The 27,580-nt window shown below is 37.9% G+C and overlaps 1 protein-coding gene across 1 annotated transcript in view; it reads right to left on the reverse strand.

Moving 5' to 3' along the window:
• Positions 1 to 26,827, reverse strand: part of ZDHHC17 (zinc finger DHHC-type palmitoyltransferase 17) — a 100,665-nt gene extending 73,838 nt beyond the window's left edge. The window contains exons 1-3 of the mRNA XM_066368509.1: positions 26,556 to 26,827; positions 7,115 to 7,218; positions 1,622 to 1,744 (exon numbers count right to left, since the gene is read on the reverse strand). Coding sequence (XP_066224606.1) covers positions 1,622 to 1,744; positions 7,115 to 7,218; positions 26,556 to 26,648 — 320 coding nt within the window. The 5' untranslated portion in view covers positions 26,649 to 26,827. The remainder of the gene's footprint in view (positions 1 to 1,621; positions 1,745 to 7,114; positions 7,219 to 26,555) is intronic.
• Positions 26,828 to 27,580: the final 753 nt, after the last annotated feature.

Below are 27,580 nucleotides of genomic sequence, written 5' to 3' on the forward strand. Positions count from 1 at the left end.
TAATACAATGAAAAGGTCAAATATACATTTAACTGGAGTTCCAGGAGAGCAAAAAGAGAATGAGACAGAGTAATAGTATTTGAAGAAATATAGCTGAGATTTTTGCAGGACTGATGAAAATATCAATCCAAGAATAAAGAATTCCTTACAATCTCATTCAGAGTAAGTAAAAAGAAATCCACTCCCAAACACATCATCATGAAACTGCAAAAACCAAAAACAAAGAGAAAATCTTAAAACAGCCAGGGGAAAAAAAATAAGCCTTCCAAAAGCCCAATACTTAAGACTGATTTCTCAAAAGTAACAGAAGTCAGAAAACAATGGAATAGTATTTTTAAATAAATAAATAAATAGCCTAACTGGTGGTTGCATAGTGGGTAGAGTATCAACCCGGGACACTGAGGTCCCAGGTTCAAAGCCCTGAGGTCGCAGATCTGAGCACAAGCTCATCCGGCTTATGCAAGCTGTGGGATCACTGGTTTGAGCCCAGAGATTGCTGGCTTGAAGCTCAAGATCACTGGCTTGGCCTGAGCCTCTGGTCAAGGAATTTATGAGAAGCAATCAATCAACAACTAAAGTGAAGCAACTATGAGTTTATGCTTCTCATCTCTCTCCCTTCCTCTCTCCAAAATTAATTAATTAATTAAAACAACAAAACCATAAATTATGGTATAGACCTAAAATTCTATACCATATAAATATACTATTCCTTCACTAATGAAAATTAAATAAAAACATTTCCAAAAAGCAAAAACAGCATTAGATATTAGGAAACCCATACTGAAAGCAGAGGGAAGATTAGAGATACATGAAAAAAGAAAGGAACAAATAAAATGAAAATACACTCTCTGGACAAAAGTGATTCATGGAGTTCAATGCTTTACATATTACTTGCTTAATCTTTCTTTAGAACTCTAAGGGCAAACAATTTCTTCTACCTGACATTAATATCCCACTTGCCTATAGACTCTGTGCACTGAACTTAACTGCACATCTGCAAGCAATTCATTTCAGACATGTCTGTATCTAAAGATCTTATGTCCAAATTACTGTATAAGACTACTCAAAAAGATTTACTAACAAAGGTTTCTCTCATCTGACTCTTGATTATCTAACTACCTCTTACGAATACTAAACCAGCAGATTAACAGTAATAAAAATCATTTTATCCTTAGTATGTATTCATCACTTATACTAGCATAAATAGTTAAAACAGATTATTATTACCCATTATCTTTTTAACCCCTTTCCTTTTGTAGCTTTTCCCCATAGAACTCTTATTTAGAACGTGAGCTGCAAGTTAGACCGCTAGAAGTAATGTCCTGACTCCAACCTTATTCTGCCATGTCATCAGTAGCTTATTTAACCTCTGTATGTTTCAGTTTCCACATCAGCTGAAAAGGGTATTTCAAGAGTTAAAATTAAAGAAAATATACTTGAAAAAACACTCAGCATAGTACCTGGCACATAATAAGCATACAATATGTTAAAAACAGTTTTTTTCAGGAAAAAAGATACACAGAATCTACATTTTAAATGTTATAATTTTTAGAAATTATTAATTCGTACAATAATTTCTAATAATTTTATAATAATTACTAAAAATATAGAAAACACATACTTGACTAAGTCTATTCTATTATTGATGGCAGCCCAATGGAGGAGTGTAACATTTTCTTTGTCTGGTTGTCGCACGTCATAACCTGCTTCCACCAATTCTCGGCAACGTTCATATATTCCATATCTTGAAAGAAAAAGAAAAACAGAGATTATTACTACTATTTGACAAAAAAATCTAAAGCCAAAAATAACATTTTCAAAAAGTATAATGCTCCACTTTGACACCTGGTATTAAAATGAACTGCTCAACACAAAATGTTACTTTTAACCTAACAGTTTTTACTAATCCATTTTAGAGGTTGTGTCTCATCTATAAGAATGCAATAATCTCATTAGATGGAAATAAAAAGGATATCAGAAATCAAACACCTATCAGTTGCATGTATTTATTTATATTAATATTTATTTCAAAAAACACTTGAGGCAGCTTATAAAAACAAATACAATTACATTAAAAATATTAAAGACATAAAAATGCAGTAACAAACAGCATATCAATGATTTATCAGAACATCAAGAAGAAGGAGAGCAAAAAGATAATGGGACAAAAAGACAAGTGTTTCAAATTGCTAGCTCTGGCAGTGAGGGGGAAGGGATAGCAATGCCAAATAACTGTGCAAAATAGTATGCTATCAGCTATTACATTCTTAAGAAGTGTAAAGCTATTTAGTTTGTTCCCCTCAAGACAAAGGGACTATTTTAGACATCAGTGAGAAAGCAACTACTTTTATTTCAGAAAAACACCTGCTATAAAGAGAGTATTTTTTAAAAACAATGTTTGGAAATGTTTCCACCATTATACAACATAATTTCTGAAAGATCTAAATACATCACCTATCACCTCTAAAATCCTTCTCATTTGGATATACTAAAAATTTTTGATACAATTTTCTAACATGTACAAACCCATTTGTTGTAATTACAAAAATGCCAAAACCTGATTAGCTTGTAAGAACTATCATCAGAAAATGGATGTTTACATAGTAAAGTACAGTGAAATCCTTGCTTAGTGAATACTGAAAAAATAATTACTGTGACTTAGTAAATGCACCATACACTGTAATTCTTCCATTAGAAAATTAATGTATTTGTGTGAAGTTATCCTTTTATTTTCAGAAAAAAATAAATCATTAAAAGTGTCTAAATAAAATCAATTTAGGATCAGATAGCCATAACATTTTAACATAAAAATATTAAACTATCTAAAATAAACTATCTAAAACATGCTAAGGAAGCATGTTTAATTACACTACTCTCATTGTAAATAAAATTACTGAAAGACATTAAAGCCTGATCAGGAATTGGTACAGTGGATAGAGCATCAGACTGGGAACCAGAGGACCCAGGTTCGAAACCCCAAGGTCACTGGCTTGAGCACAGGTTCATCTGGCTTGAGCAGGGGCTCACCAGCTTGAGCATGGGGTCACCAGTTTGAGCATGGGATCACATGACCCATGGTCACTAGTTTGAACCCAAGGTCGCTAGTTTGAGCAAGGGGTCACTCGCTCTGCTGTAGCTCTCCCCCGCCCCCACTTCCAGTCAAGGCACATATGAGAAAGCAATCAATGAACAACTAAGGAGCCGTATCAAAGAACTGATGCTTCTCATCTCTCTCCCTTCCTGTCTGTCTGTCCCTGTCTGTCTCTCTCTTTGTCTGAAAAAAAAAAAATTAAAATGTCTTTAATGTATACATAAAATATATACACCAATTTTCTCCAAATTGATCTACAAATGCAATAAAATTCTAATTTAAATCCTAAATAAATTATCTCATGAAATTCCCAAGTAGAATCCTAAAATTCATTTGTGAGAGTAAAAGGCCAAGAATAGCTAAGACAATTCTGAAGACTAAAAAATGATTAAAACAGGGTGGACCTACACAAGATTAAACAAATGGAAGAAAAAAAGAATATTTAGAAATGGACCACAGAGTCATATCAGCATCATGATGAAAAAAGACATCCATCAATTTGTCCCTCTTCCAACAATAATTTGCATCTACCTCGACAAAAGTGGCTCTGTGGGACCTGTGGGATCCAGCACCATATACCAAGGGAGCCAGGAGAAATCTTGCTCACCCATGTACTGGGTAATAGGAACACAGACCTCAATCCCAGAAATGGCCCCTGCAATGGTCCATGAACTGGCTCTAGCCCCTCTTGGCTATGATCTGAGAGCTCAGGAAAGCTCTTTTGGAAAACACTGTCTTAAACAATCACCACAGATCAGAGAGCTGTTGTGGAAGTCCAGGTTTCCAGAGAAATCCCAGCACATTGTTTCAGTGAAGAACACACACACACACACACACACACACACACACACACACACACATATTTGGACAACTGGAGAGGAGTACAGATCATGAGCTACATGACTGGAGGGTAGGAAGAAGCTAGGAGAGAGGCAGATAGGACTCTCAGAAGGCATTAAAAAGACACAGGTTCTATTAAGTCCATAGTAGACTCTATCAAAATACATAAAGAACTTTTTCAAATTATAAAAAGACAAAAGAACTCAAAATGAGTAATGGATTTAAAATGGTAATGCACTCAGGAAGAAACTCAAATGGTCAATACACATAGGAAATATATTCAAAACCATTTATAATCAGAGAAAAGGCCCATCAAAACAGAGAAAAACCATTTCACAATTATCAAACTGACAATTATTAAGTGTGACCAAACTAGAATTTAGCAAGAATGTAGTGAAAGAAGAACTCTATTCCTACAGTGGCAGTATAAATTGACATAGCCATTTGGGGAAATCAATTTGGCAATAACTGCTAGCGTTGAAAAAGAGGACCCTGAACAAGCCAGAAATTACACTTGATTTTTCTACCTTAGAAACACTCTTGTTTATGTACAGGAGAAACAGATGCAAGGACATTCACTGATACAATGTTTGTAATAATGGAAAAGTAGAAGCATTTTTAATTGTCCCTTAGTAAGGAGTGACAGAATACAGCAGCCCCTAATCCCGAGGAGATGCATTCCAAGACCTCCAGATGCTTGAAACTGCAGATAGTACTGAACCCTGTATGTACTATGGTTTTAATTTACACATTAAGCATAGCAAAAGATTAATAAGAATAACTAATAATAAAATAAAATTATAATATATTGTAATAAAAGTTATATATAAATGTGCTCTCTGTCTTGTACTCTCAAAATATCTTATTGTCCTGTACTCACCTTTCTTGTGATAAGACGATAAAATGACTGAAGTCAGAACTTTCACCTTTTCACTTAAACGAAGCCCTAGAAGGCCTCCCTTTGACATGTCTGAACTGCCAGCATCAGTACTCTTGTGCTTTGGGGCCCTCATTAAGTAAAAAACAGGTTATTGAACACAAGCACTACAATATCTGATAACCAAGATGGCAGCTAAGTGACTAACAGGGCAGGTAGCTTACGCTGCACAAACACGCTGAACAGAGGAATGATTCACGTCCCAGGTGGGATGGAATAAGACAGCATGAGAGTTCATAACACTGCTCAGAATAGAATACTATTTAAATTTATAAATTGTTTATTACTGGAATTTTCCATTTAATATTTTTGGACTGTGGTTGACCATGGGTAACTGAAACCACAGAAAGTAAAGCCACAGATAAGGGCGGACTACTGTACTACATACAAATCAGTGGAATGGAATAAACTAGGTCTTTATTAACAATGATAAATCACAAAAGCTACATAGCTTTTTTTTAATAAAAGCAAGCTACAAAAGGATAATGTAGAATATAATTTATATAAATTTAAGCACATATTACAATAGCATATTTTGCTTATAAATATTTGTAGAAATGCACAAGAATGTTCATGAGAATGATTCACAGCAATTTCAAGAGAGGTCTCTTTGGAGGAAATGGGAAAGACCACACTCAGCAACCTGTAGCAATTACAGCAAAATGATAACATCTGCTTAATCTGACAGCTATTATTCTCTGTAGGACTGAAATTTTTCAAAACTTAAATAAATGTTTTTCAAGGTAGAAATTATAGACCGCAAACTTTTCAAGAAACAGGATAGTTAGGAGAATATGTGAGGGATAAAGAAAGGATGTTTTTCCCTTAAAATAAAAGATGCCAGAATACATTTGCTGATGGAAATCATGCACTAGGTAGGGGGGGGAAAGAAATTAATGACAAAGGAGAGGAAGGAGATATCAAAAGAAGCAAAGTCTCAAAAGGAAAAATGAATGTAGAGTAGCACAATTTGTTTATTAAGTACAACTGGTACAATGTGCTTTGATTTTTGATACTAACACGCAAGGAAGTAGGGTGGTGTCAATAGACTAAGGATCTCTGAAAGTTTGCCTCTGCACAAATGTAATACCTGTCTTAAAAATCTGACAAAAACTGTCAGAGTCAACTTTTTCAGAACTCTGAAAATTAACAAAAGGCTCTCAGCAATCCAAAGAACATTTATTTAGTTGAAAAAAACAACTGAATTTCAAAAGAACAGAGAAATTGCTGGCATTTTAACATATCCTGGTCACATTCTGTGCTGCCCAGCTGCCTTGAAAAATAAGTTTGCTTTCCTGGTAATGGAATCGTAGTAAGCAGAATAGGGATGGAGTTACCTATTTGACCTGTCTGGTTCTTCTCTGGAAGTATACATGAAAGGCTTTCCCTGGGAGGGGTGGGGGTGCGGTAGGGCAAGCGCTAAACATCACAGTTACTTGAAAGGATGGCTAACATTTGGGAGAAACAACAGACAAATCAAAAAGCTTAAAAGCAAAACATAAGGAATGAGCTATCCATAGGGGCTTTAAAAAGCTTGGACATATTCTTGGGAATCTAGAAGGCCATGTACATGCATAAGGTCGCATGCACATGTTCAACCAAGACCTGTGATGGCCCTATGCTCTCACCTCTGATCAACTTGAAGGTTCCGTGCAAGCAGAAAGCAAAGGCTAAGTCTGAACTGTCACTGCCTGGTTGAGTGTTGAGTGTCTCAACATGCACAAAGACTCAATCAACGAAGATCAAGACTTACTTAGTCTAAAGATTTAAGAAGTCTGTCCAATCAAAGCCCAACCATTAACTGAGTGGAAACCTCAGTGGCTACACAAGACAAAGATTCAGACTTTGCAGAATAGTTTTAAAATGTCACAAACAAACCCTGGAAGAACCTGTTATCTATAACTGTCACATTACATTATTTGACTAGCTCAGTTTTCAACAAAAAATCACAAGACCTCCAAAGAAACAAAAAAGTATACCCCATACATGTGTGGGCAGTGTATGTGTGAGAGGAGGACAAGTAATAGAAACTATCCCTGAGGAATCCCAGACATTAAACTTAGACAAAGATTTTAAATCGGCTATTTTAAATTTGTGCAAAGAACTAAAGGAAATCAGGTCTAAAGAACCAGAGTATGAAAACCATGACTCACCAACTTGAGAATATAAAAAAACACAAAGAAATACGTGTTCATATTTCATTTAAAATACAGATGACGAAGAAAAAAACTACAACAGAAACTTACTGTGTAGCCTTGACTATGTCCCATGTGCTGTAATCATCAATATGAGTTTTCCGTCCAAGAGGTTCACCATATCCATGGTTATAATGGCTCTGGGGTTTGATTTCCTGTTAAAAAGAAAATCAGAGAGGTAAGAAAAGGTAGAGAAAACATTCCAGTACTTCTCTACTTTTTTATACTATTTGAAGAATGCTTATTATCAAAATGATTGTTTTATCTTTATCTGAGGTCTGCATACTAGAGAAAAACCATGTTCAAAGAGATCTACCTCTTGATACACACTCTCAAAACAAAAGATGCAAGACTAAAATTTAGTGACTAATGAATAAGTGAAATTCACCTTTAGTTCCATAAAACTCTCTTATCTCATCATCAAATCAACTCTCATTCTCTTAGGCTAATTTTTCTAGTATCTAACATTACCTCTAGCTCTAACACCTTACTTTAGAACCTTCATCATATGTCAAATAAACTCTAAAGTCCTAAAGATACAAGCCCACGAATATTATTCTTTTATTATTCTCAAGTATTACCTTTTCTTATACTCATTCAGCCTGAGGACTTACAATCTAACAATTGGGTGCATATGGAACAATGGGACAGCTCTAATAAAATATAAGTCCACCAGAATCATTTAAAAAATGTCAATACTCTTAAAGAAACTTTTTATATAAAAATTAAAGCAAACAATAGTTTCATATAATATGTATTACATCCATTCAAAGCTTCTATGCTGTGGCAATTCTCTATTTAAAATATAAAATTTGCTATGCACTGAGATACAATTCTATTTCTTTATATGCAAACAGAAAAACTGAATATTCAGTTCTAACATCATCTGTTCAAATTTCTATGACTCTGATCTCTCCCTCTTTTCCTGTCTCCCCCGCCACACACACACACAAAATGTAAATATAAATAAAAGGATAAGGCATAACAAAGTATCTGGAAAGAAATAAATCCTTAGAAGAATTCATGCTCTCTTGGTCACTGATATTTGATAATACAAATTAAGTGGCATTTTATTGAAGGGAAAAAATTATCATCTTTGGGAATCAAGATGGTGGCAAAGTAGTGAAAGTTACACTCCACCCAGGACCAAACTGGAATTACAACTAAATTAAAGATCAATTATCCTGGAAAAAATGTTGTTATCTTTAAATTATTCTAGCCATTTAATTTATTTGAGAAATTCCAGTATTAATTTCTTTGAGTTAGAAATTTAGAAGACTATCAATCTGAATATTTTCAAAGTCACAGAATTAAAACGTTTCACAAAAGCAAACTGCTAAATATAGAACCTTTCAACAAATTAATTCCTTATGAAAATGCTATAGCCAATATTAAAATACCACAATAATAATCAGAAATACACATTAGCAGAAGAAAATAGACATCAGTCTTAAGCCAAGATTCACAACATGCATAATGCGTATAGTTTACTAAGTGATTTCTTAAAGATTCTTCTTGGATTCCATTAAAAAAGAACTGGTTAAATTTGAACATGGACAGGTATAGTATTCTGGGTATGTGCAACATTCTGAATAACTGATGAAGCAAACCAATAGATAAGACTTAATCATTTAATATTTTAAATCTTTTCTATTTAATATTTCCCCTGAATCAGAGTTCGTTGTCAACTTCTCTATGCTCTATATTTATTCAGTGAATCAAGAAAAACACTTTTTTAGAATAGTCTTTCTTTCTAAATTTTCTTTTCTGATTTTGTTCTCCCCTACCACCAGGAAAATAATTTTTTAAACTTCTGATTCCGACTTCTATAGGACTAAAAGACAACTGATGGAAAATGAAAACTAGCAGTGGCTTACCAGCAACATGGAATAATGCTGCATAACTGACAAAACCTGTGCTGAGAGCCCACTCTACATAAAGCACTCTCCAGTGTGCTGGGACCCCAGGCCTAACACAGTGTGAAGCCAGTGTGAAGTTTCAGATGGTGCAAAAAGAACTCAATAATCAAGATTTAAAAATATTTAATGAATTATCTTTTAAAAAATAAAAACAATGCAAAAAGAAAAAATTCCAAACATCACCATTTTAAATACAGACAGAATCAATACTGATTTTTCTATTTGCACTGTGGCTCAGAGAAGCACTGCAGACAGACATCAAACACGGTCTCTTTCCTTCAAGGACTTTACAATGTAGAGTGGAAGGACAAAATAGGTAAAAAATATAAGTCAAATATTAGAAGCAAGAATTTTCCAATATTAAGTTAAAACCTAAGAGAAGTAAAGGCAAAAATAAATGAATGGGACTATATCAAACTAAAAAGCTTCTGCACAGCAAAAGACAGTGACAACAAAACAAAAAGGCAGCCAACTAAATGGGAGATGATATTCGCAAACAGCTCTGATAAGGGGTTAATATCCAAAATATATAAAGAAAGCATAAAACTCAACACCAAACAAACGAACAATCCAATTAAAAAATGGGGACTGGTGGTGGCGCAGTGGATAAAGCGTCGACCTGGAACGCTGAGGTCGCTGGTTCAAAACCCTGGGCTTGCCTGGTCAAGGCATATATGGGAGTTAATGCTTCCTGCTCCTCCCCCTCTTCTCTCTCTGTCTCTCTCCTCTCTCTCATCTCTAAAATGAATAAAAATAATTTTAAAAAAATGGGGAGAGGACCTGAACAGACATTTCTCCCATGAATATACACAAACAGAAAATGTACTTGAAAAGATGCTCATCTTCACTAGCTATTAGGGAAATGAAAATCAAAACTACAATGAGATACCACCTCACATCTGTTAGACTGGCTGTTATCAACAAGACAAGTAACATAACAAGTGCTGGAGAGGTTGTGGGAAAAAAGGAACCCGCATTCACTGCTGGTGGGAATGTAAACTGGTACAGTCACAATGGAAAAGAAATATGGTGGTTCCTCAAAAAATTAAGATTAGAGTTACCATGTGACCCAGCAATCCATTTTCTGGGTATTTGCCAAAAAAATTAAAAACATTTGTTTACAAAGACATATGCACCCCCATTTTCATCACAGCATTATTCACAGTGGCCAAGACATGGAAACAACCAAAGTGTCCCCTGATAGAAGATTGGATAAAGAAGATGTAGTAAATATATACAATGGAGCCATTAAAACAGCGGTTCTCAACCTGGGGGTCGAACGACCAAAACACAGGGGTCGCCTATGGCCCACAGGTTGAGAACCGCTGAATTAAAAGATTAAATATTGCCATTTGCAACAACATGGATGGATCTGGAGAATATTAACTTAAGCGAAATAAATCAATCAGAAAAAGCTAAGAACTATATGATTTCACTCATATGTGAGATATAAAACTGGATTCACAGACACAGACAAAAGTGAAGTGGTTACCAGAGGGAGGGAATAACTGAGGCCAAATATACAGTGAAGGCACGTGGTCTAACGCTGAGTGAGGGGCAAACGTCCCATGAGTAATAGTTCATGCGTCATGGAGATGTACACCTGAAACCTGTGTGTTCCTACGGGCCAAAGTCACCTCATTAAATTTAATTCTAAATAAAAATAAAATTAAAAACTAAAAACTATTTCAATTTGAAAATGTTACGGCAAACTGCTTTTTTACTAATGACAAATATACTGCTTTACAGGCTTATAACAAATATTCATAAAACAAAACATAAATTTCTACTTAAGGCTCACTATTACAATGTTTTCATGCTCTTTAATGTCATTTTCATCCAGAAAGCTATTCTCAGTTTTTCTAAAGTCCATTTTGTGTCACTGACATTGACAAATATGATCTTCCAAATGTACTTAAAAAAAAAATCACTGTATTTTTTCTAGTAACATTTTTATATTAAACCTACATCAGTATCTATTGTCCCATCTGTAAGATTTTTATTTGTTTCTTTCTGGTTTTTTAGTAAAAGAAATCTAACTTCTTTTTTAAAGATGGCTTTAAACATATCCCTAGACTAATTCTAGAAAGGTTGAGTCATTCCCATAAAGAGTAAAAGAAATGGTATTTAAGCAAATCTCTAACCAGTCTTATTGTCAAAAAAAAAGTTATAATAAAAATTTTCAATTTATTTTTCTCACTTTTAAACAGATTGGAAACTGGTTCACTTCTAGAACCAATACCCTGTCAGTATGACAAATGCCAACACTATCTGTCAAGATAACCACTATCTCTAGGCCTAGAAATAACAACGGTAGTTTTTAAACTTTAAAACATTTTTTTAAAAACTGTGCTCATGTAAATAAGTATATCTTACAAATGTATAGGCAATATTATTTTTAAATTACAAACTTGCTATATCAGATATAATTTAACACACAGGTATTTAATGACACTTTAAAATTCTATAATTTTTTCTTGAGTTTTAATGGGTACCAAGAAGCAATTTAATTGATAGGTCTGCCAAGAAAAGTAATACTAATTTGTAGGTCAATGTAACTTTTAAAAATACAGTAATTCCAACTGACCAGGCAGTGGCACAGTGGATAGAGCGTCAGACTGGGATATGGAGGACCCAGGTTCGAGACCCCGAGGTCACCAGCTTGAGCGCGGGCTCATCTGGTTTGAGCAAGGCTCACCAGCTTGGACCCAAGGTTGCTGGCTTGAGCAAGGGGTTACTCAGTCTGCTGTAGCCCCACGGTCAAGGCACATATGAGAAAGCAATCAATGAACAACTAACGTGCCACAACGAGAAACTGATGATTGATGCTTCTTATCTCTCTCCCTTCCTGTCTGTCCCTATCTATCCCTCTCTTTGACTCTGTCTCTGTAAAAACAAAACAAAAAAAAAACCAAAAACAAACAAAACAAAAAAAACAGTAATTCCATGAGAAACAGCATGGTATAATACAAAAAGTTTTTGAGTAACAGACTATTGAATTAAAAATCTGCCTGACCTGTGGTGGCGCAGTGGATAAAGCGTTGACCTGGAACGCTGAGGTCACCAGTTCAAAACCCTGGGCTTGCCTGGTCAGGGCACATATGGGAGTTGATGCTTCCTGCTCCTCCCCTCTTCTCTCTCTCTCACTCTAACTCTCTTTCCTCTCTAAAATGAATAAATAAATAAAAATTTTTAAAAAATCCACCACTCTTATCTAGACTACAACCCAGCAAGGATTCAGGTCCCTTATTTGTAAAATGAGAATGATGAATAAGATCTTCACAGAGTTCCCCTGAGTTGCTTCAAGGACATCAAAGAACTAAAAAGTTTAAAACCCCCCTCAATTCCCTCCTTAAGCTGTTATTTATCCTGTTTTTGGATACTAAGGCTTTATATCATATTTCTTTTTTTTTTCCTTTTTTTTTTTTTTTTTTTTTTTTTTTGTATTTTTCTGAAGCTGGAAACGGGGAAAGACAGTCAGACAGACTCCCGCATGCGCCCGACCGGGATCCACCCGGCACGCCCACCAGGGGTGATGCTCTGCCCACCAGGGGGTGATGCTCTGCCCTCCCTCCGGGGCGTCGCTCTGCCGCTACCAGAGCCACTCTAGCGCCTGGGGCAGAGGCCAAGGAGCCATCCCCAGCGCCCGGGCCATCTTTGCTCCAATGGAGCCTTGGCTGCGGGAGGGGAAGAGAGAGACAGAGAGGAAGGAGGGTGGGGGGGTGGAGAAGCAAATGGGCGCTTCTCCTAGGTGCCCTGGCCAGGAATCGAACCCAGGTCTCCCGCACGCCAGGCCGACGCTCTACTGCTGAGCCAACCGGCCAGGGCCATATTTCTCTAGTGAAATAAACCAGACAGAAAAAGAGAAATGCCATATGATCTCAATTATATGTGGAATCTAATGAACAAATCAAACTGACGAACAAAATATACTGCTCACAAAAATTAAGGAATCAGGGAACATGCAGATACTCCAGAACTTTCAGCCTTTTGTACAGTGCATTTTCACCAATTAAATAAAGGTTGGTTTTGCATTTCACTTGCATAATCAAACAACTTTCTTTGACTTGTCATTTGCTTTTCTGATGTTCTCGTTTAATAAAAAAAAATTAAATGCTTCTTTTTTTATCGCTTTATATTCATTTTGAAAATCCTCTAATTTTTGTGAGCAGTATAGAAACAGACATGAATACGTACAACTGGAATAGACTGACAGCTGGCAGAGGGAAGAGGAGTTGGGGGGACTGGATGATAAAAGGTAAAGGGATAAATAACAATTCAGCTGCTCTTTAAAAAAAAAGTTCAAAAACTACTAGATTTGAAGTCCTCCAAGATTTTTTCCAAGGCTAACATACAATAACTTTATATACTGGAGTATAGAAATTACAGCCACTAGGAAGATCTTTCTAGTACCGTGATGGCGAACCTTTTTATAAAAACCGCCCACTTTTGCAGTGCTGGTCAACCTGGTCCCTCCCGCCCCTAGTGGGCGTTTCAGCTTTCATGGTGGGCCAATCATTGCACCATTTGGTTGCTTTGCTACCTACTCACCATGAAAGCTGGAACGCCTACTAGGGGCAGGAGGGACCAGGTTGACCAGCACTGCAAAAGTGGGCGGTTTTTATAAAAAGGTTCGCCATCACGGTTCTAGTACCTAGTTGACAGCCCTAATACTTGTTGAAGAGAACTGGAAGGAGGAAAAGCACCTCCAAAATCTGCTGCTGAAGTAGTAGACAGGAATGAGAAGAGCTGGGATAAGCTCAGCTGCTATACACTGCTGCTAAGAAAAATCATCATGTTAGAACTCAAATTTATACAGCAGATATAGGCAAATGCTGGCTTACTTGACAAGATGATGCCACAATAAATTTATTCAAATGCCTGGGTCAAATTAAAAAACCACCTGGGTAAAATTATAAAACCAATCAACTAGTTACCAAGTATCTATATGTAATCTGGATAACTTTTACTAAATGTGATACATATTAAATCTTTAATTTACATTCACAGATATATAAAGAGGCAGGTAGTGTTGACTAAAGAATTGTCTATTGGCCCAGTGCTTCTAAGTTTACTATGAACCAAATACATACATATTTTATAAGTACTCTATCAGAAAAGTTTCTCCAAGAATAGGGTTTTTCCGTTATATAGTAAAAAATAATCATTTGCGTTTTGACCTATTAATTTATATGGCAGAGTATATCTGAGGATTATGGGGATGGAGTCAGAGTTTGGGTTCTAATAAAAAACTCAGCCAACTACTAATGAGGTAAACTTGAATAAATTACCCCTATGAGTCTGTTTGTTTCCTAATCTGTAAACAGTTCAGTAATACCTACTTTGCAGAACTACTATAAAAGGTAAATAAGCAAAAAATGGAAATAACCAAAATGTCCTTCAGTAAGTGAATGAATATACTGTTATATCTAGACTATTCGGCTCTAATAAGAAATGAGCTATCAAGATATGAAGTAAATTTAAATGCATATTACTAAACGAAAGAAGCCAGTCTAAAAAGGCTACAACTGTAATCCCAACTACATGACATTATGGTAAAGGCAAAACTATGGAGACAGAAAACAACCTAAAAAAGATCAGTGGTTGCCTGTCAGGAGGTAGGAGGAATGAATAGGCAGAACACTGAGGCTCTTTAAGGGCAGTGCAACTATTCTGTATACTACACTAGTAGACACAGGTCAATACACTTGTCAAATCCATAGGATGTATATCAAAAAGTGAACCATACTGTAAAGTATAGACTTTGGGTGAAAATAAGATGTCAGTCAATGCAGGTTCATCAACTGTAACAAATGCACCACCCTGGCGCAGGAGGATGATAGTGGGGGAGGCGGTGCATGTGTGGGAGCAGCGGGTAAATGGGAATTCTCTGTACCTTCTGCTTAATTTTGATGTGAATCTAAGACTACTCTAAAATATAGTTTTTATGAGCCCTGGCCAGGTAGCTCAGTTGGTTACAGCATCGTCCTGATATACCAAACTTAGGAGTTCAATCCAGGTCAGGGCACATGCAAGTATCAATGAATGCATAAATAAGTGGAACAACAAGTCAGTGTTTCTCTCTCTCTCTACCTTTACAATCAATTTTAAAAAACACAGTCTTTTAAATTATTTTTTAATTTTTTAAGTAAATGAGGACATTTGCAACCACAGCTAGCCAGTTCCTGACAAATAATGTTCAATCAACTCTATAACTATTATCATCATCACATTGCTATGCTGGAAAAAAGATGCAACTAAATTTAAGCAGTTTGAACCTAGATTCAAATTCAGTTCTGCCACTTACCAGCAATTGATCCTCTCCTATGCCTCAATATCGTCATTTGTAAAATAGGTATAAAAAAGGTGTGAGAATTAGACAAATGAATATACATGCAAAACTGTTTAGAACGATGCCTAGCTCATAATTCAACTTTCGAAAGTTTTAGCAATTACCATTATCTAGCACAGTAGTCGGCAAACTCATTCGTCAACAGAGCCAAATACCAACAGTACAACGATTGAAATTTCTTTTGAGAGACAAATTTTTTAAACTTAAACTATATAGATAGGTATGTTGTTATTAACTTAATTGGGGTACTCCTATGCTGGCCTTTGCACCCGCACGTGGTATTTTGTAAAAGAGCCACACTCAAGGGGCCAAAGAGCCACATGTGGCTGGCGACTGATCTAGCAGATTGAGGAGATAATCTGAAAAACACCCACTACAATGCCTCATACATTAAATATCAAACTAGCTTCCTTCCTTATTCTGTAATAAAACTTTTCCTACATGTCAAGCATGTATCAGAGAGTGGAGGATCAAGAGTGGGAGTGTCAATCAGAGTCACCTCTGGGACTTTTTCAAAACATACTTACCACAAACCCACATACTAAATTAGAAACTTTGAGAGGTGCACATGGAAGCAAGTATATGTATTCTAACAATATTTCCGTAAGATTCACACACACACACACACACACACACATTCTTAGTTTACCCAACCCATCTTTCACACAAGTCCTGTTCTGATGAGGTTAAAATACAACAGCAATTAATGGGATTCAATGCACTATAAAACCACATACAGTGATACCTCGGTTCTCGAACGCCTTGACTTTCGACCAAATCGGTATTCGACCAGGAAATTCGAGAAAATTTTGTCTTGGAATCCGAACAAATATTTGGAACTCGAACGTCCGAGATTAGCCGAGTTGAGCCGAATGGCGTTCATTCGGCCAAGCGCGCCTTGCCTGCGTCATCAGTGTGAGTCACGCTTTGTCACGCTTTGTGGAGAGAGAGAATCACGTTTTTGTGGAGAGAGTCACGCTTTGTGGTGAGAGTCACGCTTTGTGGTGAGACTCACGCTTTGTGGAGAGACTCACGCTTTGTGCACGCTTTGTACACTGAATTTAACCCTTAGACATGGGTCCAAAGAAAGCCAGAAGTGGTAATGCAGACAAAGGTAAGCGGAAAGCTGTGAGAACGATTGAGCTGAAAAAAGAAATCATTGCCAAATATGAACAGGGCACACGTGTTTCAGATCTGTCTGCTGAGTATGGCATGCCAAGATCTACTATCTCAACTTTCCTTAAGAATAAAGCTGTTATAAAGGCTGCCAATGTTGCCAAAGGTGTTACATTGTTAACAAAGCAAAGGCCTCAGATAATGGAGGAAATGGAGAAGCTGCTTCTTATTTTCATTAAAGAAAAAGAGTTAGCAGGTGACAGCATCAATGAAGTCGTTATTTGTGAGAAAGCACCAGTAAATAGGCATATTTTTGGGGCTTGGAACAAATTAATCCAGTTTCCATTATTTACTATGGGTTTCATTGTTTCGGTTCTCGAACAATTTGGTTCTCAACCGTTCTCCCGGAACGAATTATGTTCGAGAACCGAGGTATCACTGTATTTTAATATAAATTTCTTGGAGTTTCTAGATACTGCCTAAATCAGGGGTTGACAAATACAGCCCACTGGCCAAATCTGACCTGCCACCTGATTTTACATATAAAGTTTCTCTGGAACACAGCACACCCACTCATTTCCATATTGTCTGTGGCTGCTTCCATATAATCACCACAGAGTTGAGTAACTATTTTATAGACTATATGGCCCACAAACTCAAAAATATTTACTATCTAGCCTCCAAAGAAAAAGCTTCCCAACCCCCTGTTCTAGGCTATTCATATAGAATGCTATTCAGTAGCCCAAATAGAATATTTAACGTTAAAACAAATAAACAACTCTTTACATTAAGAGTATAGAGAACAGAAATACTATAGTATTTCTGCTAACATTCCTTCTTTAAGGAAACTGTTCGTTCCCCAACTCCAACCAAGAGATCTTCGTCAAATACAGTGTGCCCTATTCCATGGTCATAGGAGTGGGCACATAATCTAAATCAGGACAACTTCCCAATGTAGAATAAGCTATGATGTGCAAACTCTCTGATGGTTGAGATTTGAGATACGTGGTCAAAAAAAAAAAAAGAAAAATGCTGGCAACTGGGGATATGGATTCCCAGTTCACAGGAGGAAGAAGCTGCTCTACACTAGGAGAAAATGAAGCTAAAAGGCAAAGATGAGGAGAGTCAGAGATAGAGTCTTGGTGACATTCTCAGCTCAGAGTTTAACTGCACCTGTGTCATCCTGAATTTGAGTTATATGAGCCAGTAAATCCCCTTTTTTCACCCAAGTAAGTTTTAAAATGGTTGGTGACATTTGCAACCTAAAGATTACAACACAAGCAACTTCGGTCTTCAGCTCATAGAAAGGTTTATTTATATAGTTATTAATGTTTTCATGAAAATAAGGAAAGTTTTGGTCACCAGTTTTTTTCATCCTTCATTAAATCCTGCACAAATTAACAAATGATCATAATCAGAGAATTTTTAAAAACTAAACAAGGGTATATATAGTACAGTAATACCTCAATCAGTAATTGCTTTTCTTCATTTGATTTTTTTTCTAGTATAAAACAACTGATAAAAAACATAAGCTACTTGACATATAAAAATAAAAAACTTTCAGGTACATTTAGCCCTATCATCTCCATTTCCCCAACAATAATTAGTGTTAATGAAAAAGAGCCTAAGATACTATAATATTCTGATTTATCAAAAAAAGATTCTATCATATTTAATATGTATTATCCCTAGAAAATGAGGTAATTCATTTGACAAATTTTCAACAATATTTGAAACAAAATCTAAAAATACTGTTTCACTACAACTCAGGAAATTAAATTTTTCACAGTATCTTCTTTACAGAAGGCTAAAGTTCCTATACTTTCAAATTAGCTGTCTGAAGCTTTAATTTAAGGAGTTTTAAATAGAAGATTATAATTGGATAATTATTACATTGGGTGAAAATTTTACTTGCATATTTTGTAAATATAATATTGCCCTGAATCGTTTTCAAACTCAAAAGTTTAAAATAGTTGATATTTTATTAACTTACCCACCTGTAATACAATCTAATCATAAAATAATAGATGATGCTTTTAAAAAGAACTGCACATAACTCTGATATGGAAATAATACCTTTTTGAATTATGTAGTTGTTGGGGGTTCTGTTAAAAATACACTACACGATGCAGAGGACCCAGGTTCAAAACCCCAAGGTCACCAGCTCATCCCGCTTGAGCACGGGGTTGTTGGCTTGAGCATGGGATCACAGACATGGCCTCATGGTCACTGGCTTGAGCCTGAAGATTGCTGGCTTAAAGCCCAAGGTCGCTGACTTGAGCAAGGGGTCACTTGCTCTGCTGTAACCCCAACCCCATCCCTGGGCAAGGCACATATGAGAAAGCAATCAAAGAACAACTAAGGTGCTGCAATGAATTATTGGTGCTTCTCATCTCTCTCCCTTCCAGTCTGTCTGTCCCTATCTGTCTCTCTCTCTCTCTGTCTCTATCACAAAACAAACAAACAAAACCACTACATAAGGACCTCTTAACTGAATGACTTACCCTAACCCAACTACCTGAACAGATCCTTAGAATACTGTCTGGAAAAAAGGCAGTCCACATGCATTTTCAATTTTTAACAAAGTGTGTGCACATGTACACACACACACACCTTCATCCATCCTGAGAGATATGTAGGACTAGTTCATCTTTTGTTATTTTGCAATGCCCTATTTTGCATTCCTCATTACTTTATGGCCTAGCAAAGCATGGAGACCATACTTAGATGCTCAATAAATATCCCTCAAATCATAACACACATCTTCAAGAAAATTAAATAGGGCAAAAAGCATAGAGTCCTCTGCCCATCCTCTCCTCAATCTCCAGACAACCTATTTTAATTATCTTAGCTACTTAGTCAGTTTCCTCCATATCTAATATATATATACTACTATTGTTTGAGATATACTAACTTAGCATAACATTAATAACTAATATTTATTGTACTATTAAATGCAGACATAGAACTTTGTATACATCTTCTCATAAATCTTCACAACTTCATGAAGTGGGTGCTATATTTCCATTTTAGTCTGGAAAATCGGGACACAGTTCAATAAGTAGCATAGGATCACAGCCAGTAGGTGGTCAAATCAGGATCTGAACTCAAGCAGTCAAACACCAGCATTCACACTTTTAACCTATCTGTTCTTATATCTACCCACTCACAATTCACTCTTAAATACTTTTCAGATAATTCTCTCAAATTAAATAAAAAGTGAGCAAAATAAAAGAAATCAAAACAGTAAAATGGCATTTCTTGTAACAAATATAATTTTTTTGGTTCCAAAAGTCATTAATATTCAACTTTGGCTTTGCCACAATCCAAGAATTAACCCAGCGATTTTCAACCTTTTACATCTCATGGCACACATAAACTAATTACTAAAATCCCATGACACACCAAAAATGTTTTTTGACGATATGACAAAAAAAAATGTGTAATTTTCATTCACTCTCGACAGCTATTGTTGTGTTGGCTGTTGTCATATTTTTTATGTAACAATCTAAAGGAAAAGAGATCAATGCCCTTGACTAAACAGTCAAGTATTACATGTTTTAAAAATTCTTGCAGTACGCCAGACCAGGCGGTGGCGCAGTGGATAGAGCATCGGACTGGGATGCAGAGAACCCAGATTCGAAACCCCGAGGTCGCCAGCTTGAGCACGGGCTCATCTGGTTTGAGCAAAGCTCACCAGCTTGAGCCCAAGGTCACTGACTCAAGCAAGGGGTTACTCGGTCTGCTGAAGGCCCACGGTCAAGGCACATATGAGAAAGCAATCAATGAATTAAGGTGTCACAACGAAAAACTGATGATTGATGCTTCTCATCTCTCTCCATTCCTGTCTGTCTGTCCCTATCTATCTGACTCTCTCTCTGTCTCTGTAAAAAAAAATAAATAAATAAAAAATTCTTGCAGTACACTGGTTGAAGATCGCTGAGGTAACCAATTAGTTGCATTTTCATTTTATATATATTGACTCAGTGGTTACTATGCTTAAGGTATAGTACTTAAACCTCAATTATAATTATATGGCCTATAGCATTGTTGCTGAATTAAAAAAGGCATGGAAAAAAAAAAAAGGCATGAGATCCTAAAGACTGCCCAGAAAAATATCTTTTGAAAGGAAAGAGTATGCCAATAACCTATCAAAAGGAGAAAAACAATTTTCGAAGTAATTTTATATTTGCTTTCTGAAAGAAAATAATTTACATATGTGTACACATGTATATCTCTAACTATACTACAGGGCAAAAAAATAATAGTAATGGAAAAAGGCAAAGTCATTTTTACTTAAGAAAAGTTTTGCATGTCCAGGCAGTGGCACAGTGGATAGAGCGTTAGCCTGAGATGCTGAGGACCCCGTTTGAAACCCTAAGGTCGCTGACTTCAGTGCGGACCCACCAGCTTGAGCTCGGGGTCACTGGCTTGAACATGGGATCAGACATGACTCCACAAGTCACTCGCTTGAGCCCAAAGGTCACTGACTTGAGCAAGAGGTCATTGGCTCAGCTACAGCCCGGGGGCCAAGGAACATATGAGAAAGTAATCAATGAACTCGGGTGCTACAACTATGAGTTGATGCTTCATATCTCTCTCCCTTTCTGTCTCTGTCTGTCCCTCCATATCTCTCTCTCTCCCTCACTAAAAAATAAATAAAAAAAAATAAAAGTTGATTTTTTATTTTATTTAGACTAACAAACAAAATAGAAACAGATTCATAGATACTGAGAATACACTGACAGTAGTCAGAAGGGATGGGGTTGAGTTGCTGAGTGAAAAAGGTGAAGGGATAATAAGCAAAGAAAAAATAACTTAAGAGATACAGACAACTGTGTGGGATTGTAGGAAGGAAAGAGGGGTGGGGGAGGTGGAGGAGGGTGAAGAGGGGAATAAATCATGATGGAGGAGACTTGACCTGGAGTGGTGAACACACAATACCATATACAGATGATGTACTATATAGAACTAAACACTTGAAACCTGTATAATTTTATTAGCCAATGTTACCCCAATAAATTCAATACAAAATTTTTTTAAAAGAAAGGAAAAATATACGTTGCTGTTATGCAACGTAGGCAGGGAGGAATATATTTGGCATTTAAGTGAGGTAGGCACCTAGGTACCTCTTGGTAATACTTGCCTAGTTTTGATGGTAATTGGACAGTTGCAGAAATTCTGGCCTAAGAAGGGCACCAGTGACCAGGGAATCAGACCTCTCAGCAAAGAGGATCTAGGTGCCTCACCAGGTAGGTCAAGGAGACTAGCAGAGGTGCTAGCTAAGGGGGCGTAGAATGCATAGTATTGTGGCCACAAAACCAGCTACAACAAAGGGAGCTATAGTCCATCCACTCATGTTCTTCTTACAAGTCTCCTTCTGGACAAAGACTCACACTGGAACCCGGAGCAGGAAGTATCAACTCCCATATGTGCCTTGACCAGGCAAGCCCAGGGTTTTGAACCCAAGAACTCAGCAGCGTTCCAGGTTAGCACTTTATCCACTGCGCCACCACAGGTCAGGCTCTACCAGTCTTCTTAAAAAAGTGTCTTGGCAGAAAAGAGCTGGCAACCCCAAGGCTACACCCCTGCCCTAGCCTTCTCACATCCAGTAACTGGCCCTCACCCCAACTTGTGACAATTCTAAGGGGATTGCCAGCTTCAGGTGTGCCATAAGGTTGTCTGGGGCTTCGTTAGGATTGCATCACAGCTGTCTTCTCCCTTTGCACGGTCCTGTTTCACGTCCTTCCCTTCCACAAGCGTTGCTTATCAAAAGCAATCTAATAAACCCTCTCCATGCTCATCTCCGGCCCAGAGTCAGCTTCCCTAGAATGCAACCTACAATCTTTTACTCAACAACTTTATTACTAGGATTATTTGGCAGTTTCTCTTGGATATATAAATCAATACAATGTCTAAAAATAAAAAGCTTTTTCTTCCTTTCCAATCTTTCAATCTTTTATATCTTTTTCTTATCTAACATCACTGACTAGAACCTCCTGTACATGGCTAAATAGACACTGAGATGCCAGGCGTTCTGGTCTTATTCCTCTTTCAACGTAGTACCACAGAGTTTAATGTTTGTGCTAATATTTTGGTAGGTATCCTTTATCAAATATTCCCCTCTTTCCCATTTAACTAAGAATTTTTTATCATGAAAATATTTTGGGTTTTTACAGTGCTTTTTCTGCTTTAATTTCAAAGATTATATGATATTTTTTCTTTAATGTTAATATGCTAAATTATATTAAAAGGGAGTCTATTGTTAAGCCATCTTTACATTAATTAGTAAGCCCTACTTGGTTCGTTCACACACACATGCACACGTACACAAATGCACATATTAAAAAGTAGTTTTTATAAAATCTGTGAAGAGATGCATTAGTACTTTGGTTTAATATTCTAAACAAAAAATGAGACATGAATATGTAAAAAATTGATGTGAAACAAAATATATGACCACTAAAAAAATTAGAAACTAGAGAGAAGGCAGTATTATCAGAAGTTTTGAAATTGAGGGGGGGGAAATGAAGTGAGCAAGAGATGAAAGCCCTATAATCTAAGCAATCCAGTTCAAAGCTCTGAGTCAGATCTTACTGAAATAGAGAGCCCCTATAATACTCTGGCAGAAGGAAGTGTTATGGCCTCATTCTAGGAAAGAGCTGAGACAACCTACTGAGGATATACTACTAGTAAGTGAAATGGAAGACTGGTGATAGCAAGTTAGTTGAACATAACACACAGTCTCCACTTCTCTGCTGAAGTCTTTCTTCTAACCATTCTGACAGATATCTGACACTGCTTATAGGCTATACCACTCAATTCAGCACTTAATTGGATTCTGTTAAGTATTTCATATGCATATATCTTCCCAACTAGATCATTAATTTCTTTAGAGCAAAAACTAGCCTATTTATTTTATTTTCACCCATATAACCTAGCACAGTGTTTTCACCCATATAACCTACCTAGTAAATAGATACTCAAGTCTATTAATCTTGAAAAACCACAACAAAAAAATCAGAATATTAGAGTTTGAGGAAATCTTAAAAGATCATCTAGTCTAGACTCTTTATCTTAAAAGCAAAGAAACTAAAGTATATAGTTCAGTGTCCACTAACCTGAAGACAGAGCTGGGATTAGCACCTTAATTCCCTGATAATCAGTTCATCCTTTCCCAAATAACCTCTAATTTCCTCCATTATGATAAAGTGAATAATCACCTATCTGATCAGAAAACAAACAGCACCAGTATTCACTATATGTCAAGATCTTTAGTAGGTTAGACTTGATTGGTAGCTTATGTGCCTAGGTCTGTGATGACTGCATTATAAACATTATTCTATCTTATACTCACAATAACTCTAAGAGGTAGGTATTACTAACCCAATTTTTAAAAAGCAGAAAATATACTTTGATCATGATGATAGTAAGTGGCTGAACCTAGATTCTCAGTTTGTCATCAAAGCTTTGGCTTTATATCAGTATACTATACTGCCTATCAGTAAATTTATCAAAAAAGTCCCAGTCTCAAGAGTCCAGCACAGTGTCTGAACCAAAGAAGATAAACTAATGTTTAAATGACTGACTAAACAAATGGATTATTTAATTAAAAAGTTCTCTCATAGCACATACCTCTAATAAAAAGGGTTCATTGTTCATATAATTACATAAACACCTAAAGAAGGTTTTAACTGTGAGCAGTTTACATACGAACAGATTTAAGGGATGGCTAATTTTTTTAACCTACAAACAATTCATGTAGTCAAACAATTCATCTAGTCAAGAAATATTTAGTGAGAAACTATTTTTTGTTACAGTGTTAGATTTGAAGATGAACAGCAAAATAAAACTTGTTACTGCAAAGACCTATTCCACTAAATTAAACTCACACAACTTTCTAAACCAAATTAAATGTTTAACACTCCCACCTTCTGGTACAGGAAAAAGGAGCATTAACTGAGCACCTGCAATGAGCCAGTTCTTGAACTTCAACATACAGTCTCATCTAATCCTTCACAGCCAAGTGAATTAGGTAGGCAACTTCTCCATCTTCTGAATGTCACTTAGCAAATTACTACAAATTAAGGATTGGAACCCAAATCTATCTGACCAAAAATCTATGTTCTCTCCAAAAGGGAACTAAAAGTATGTAGTATTATTTTATTTGTTCACCCAGGCAGAGAATAAGTTTTCTTTTCAAGAGAAACCAAAAACACTGCTTATTTTAAAACAGAAAAGAATACATTATCACTTAATCCTTACAATAGCTCATTAATAATTATTATTTCATGCCATTATAAATGATTAAGCTCAAACTCAGAGAAGTGCCAGTAGGTTGCCCAAAAATTCACCGCAAGAATGTACCAAGTCTGTACCAGGTGTGAAAGCAACACTAACTACAAGGAAAAATACAAAAGGACCTTAGCCCTGTAATTAAAAGCTTAAGATTCAAAGCATCTACCTAATCAGCCCCTGTGTTTATTGGGTGTAAAGGAATTGTAGATAGTGTTTATACAAACTTCCTCTTTCAATGATGAGGAAGTCAAATTTCTAGTAATATTCTACTAAATACCAACCTAAAGACTGGTCTCTAAACTTCTAAACTGGTCTCTAAGCAATCCCTGGATTTCTTACCAGTTAACATTATTCTTAAAGTACCAAACAATGTACTATATCACAAAGCAAAGGTTTATGAAGAGGGAAGATGTTAAAATATCACACAATTAACACTTAAGTATTTAAAATACTTGCACAGGAATAGGTGAATAGAAATAAGTCCTTGGCAACATTTTCAATATATCATCTGAAGACTAGTTTTTCTGTTTCTTGACATCTTTTCAGGGCCTATGTGTGAACTAAAAGAGATATATCTCCAAACTCAGTTCTGAAAATGTTATCACTTGGGTTTTTTAAAAAATCGTTTAAAATGTTTAGACTTACTGTTCAGTTGTTTGTCAGAAATCCAGAGTAGCCTTTTCTATTGAGACTGACCGAATCTAAGAAACTGTCTCATCTCTTTTTGATTAATCAAAGTAATGAATGAGAGCATAACTGAGTATTAATATATTATATGAATAAGTGCTTGGCTTTATTCACATTTTACTAAATAATATGAGCATGCTACAAATCAAAATCCAGACAGAAATAGAATCCTTCTAACGCAAAATACCCAGGTACACAGGCTTCCATGTTCACCCTACAACACAAAGATTGTCTTCATCCTTTAACCTCATAAAAACGACAGGAATTCTTCAGGAGGCTTTGCCGCTGCCCACTGCACATCCCTGTAGATCATTAAAAACAAGAATGCTTCAAGAACGGCTGTCAGGCCTGAAGTAGCACTGGGCCAGCCAGAAGTTCGGAATGTGAGTGACCCTAGAGCGGGGCTCTGCTTACGGACACGGGAAGATGCTCCTGCTGTGATGGGCAACGTGTAGCCCTGGCCCTCCCCGGGCTCCGAAACAAAACAAAACAAAACACGGTACTCTGACGAACTAATGGGAGCGTGGGTCCCATTCCTGAAAGTTTTGACCTCGCTTTTTCATCCCTTAAGGACAAACGCTCAATAGGACATCCGACACAAGGTGCCTGAGGTGCTGCTTATAGCATAACAGAGAAGGACATCACTTCGTCCGAGAAACTGAGTCCTTTATCCTCTACTCCCCCGCAGCGAGCTCCCGGGGAGAGATGACAGCGTCATTCAGCAGGGCGCAAGAACAGAGAAAGCCAAGCCAGCCGCGCTTCCTCCGCCCCGCAGAGGCTTGGGCACCGCAGGGGCTTGAGCTGCGGTTCCGACCCAGCAGCAGCCCCGGACGCCGCGCCCCGCGACCAGCGCGGCGACAGCAGAACCGTCCACACCTGCACCTCAGCCCTCCAGGCACAGCCAGCCCCGCGCCCCAGAGCCCGCCCCGGCCGGGCCCGCCCCGCTATCTCCTCCCCGTTATCCGCCCGCCGCCGCGCCGGGGCCTGGATTCGCCTCCCCGCCCTCCCCGACTTCGGCACGTTCTGTTGCCCCCCACACGCAGGACACCGCCCTCCGCGAGCCCGGGGAGAAAGGGCCGGAGGCTGCAGGGCGAGGAAGGCGCTCCGCGCGCTGCCTCACCTCGGGGTGAAGGAGAGGCACGCAGCCCGCTTCGGTATCGTACTCGTCCGGGCTGTCCGCCATCTTGGTGTTATAGCCCTCCTCCCGCTGCATGCCGGGAGAAAGCGTTTCACCCTCGCGGTGTTCGGGTGAGGCGGAGGGCGAACGCGAGGCCGAGGGCGAGCGCAAGCCCCGCCGGAGACGACACGAGCGCCTCCTTCTCCTTCCCCTGCCCCCGGGATGGCCCCGCTGCCCCCTCCCCCTCGGAGGGCGCGGGTCCCTGCGCTCTTGCGAGCGCGCGAGCCGGGCCGGCCCGAGCGGGAGCGCGCTCTGCTGCACTGCGCTGGGGCAGGCGGGAGGAAGGCGCTGGGCGTGGGCTCCGCCACGGGGGGCGGGCCTGGCCCCAGGCAGATCTGCGCTTCTGGTCTCCTGGGGAAGGCGTCGGCGGGCGACTGGTCCTTTGCGGTGGGATACCCAGCGGCGGCACGGTGACTAGGTGGTCCCAGGCACACGAGGCGGCCCATGCCCGCAAACTGCACTGTTTCTCCCCGAGATCCCCGGGACCCCTCCTTAGGGACCCCGATGGAACCGTCACCCGGCTCCAGGTACAGGTTTTGGGATCTCAGGCTTGAATGCAGGTGTGCATCGCCGATGAACACAGAAGAGGCACCCCCTTCTTCCGCACTCAATAAAGGTCACCCCGAAATTTATGCCCCCCGAGGGGCGAAAGCATCCGTAGAAACACGAATAACGCTTGAAGCTTTCTCCTAAAGAAGCCTTATAAAAATGATCCCAGCCAGTCCCTTCTTGGTCTTCAATTAAAAGTTACTACATAACAATGTTAGGTCCTCAAGTCCCATACGCCCCCATCTACTGCATTTTAATGTAACCCAGGTATTCAGAATTGGAGTAATTTAAACCTAACGCGCTGAAATGGGAACCAGATAAAATGACTAAACCACTTTTAAACGGATATTAGTATTGTATGAGTGAGGGGATTCCTTCCAGGAATTGTACTGATGGGACAGTTATAGAAAGCTTTCACC

The sequence above is a fragment of the Saccopteryx leptura genome, chromosome 2 (assembly GCF_036850995.1).
Source record: "Saccopteryx leptura isolate mSacLep1 chromosome 2, mSacLep1_pri_phased_curated, whole genome shotgun sequence".
In the NCBI taxonomy this organism is placed as follows: domain Eukaryota; kingdom Metazoa; phylum Chordata; class Mammalia; order Chiroptera; family Emballonuridae; genus Saccopteryx; species Saccopteryx leptura.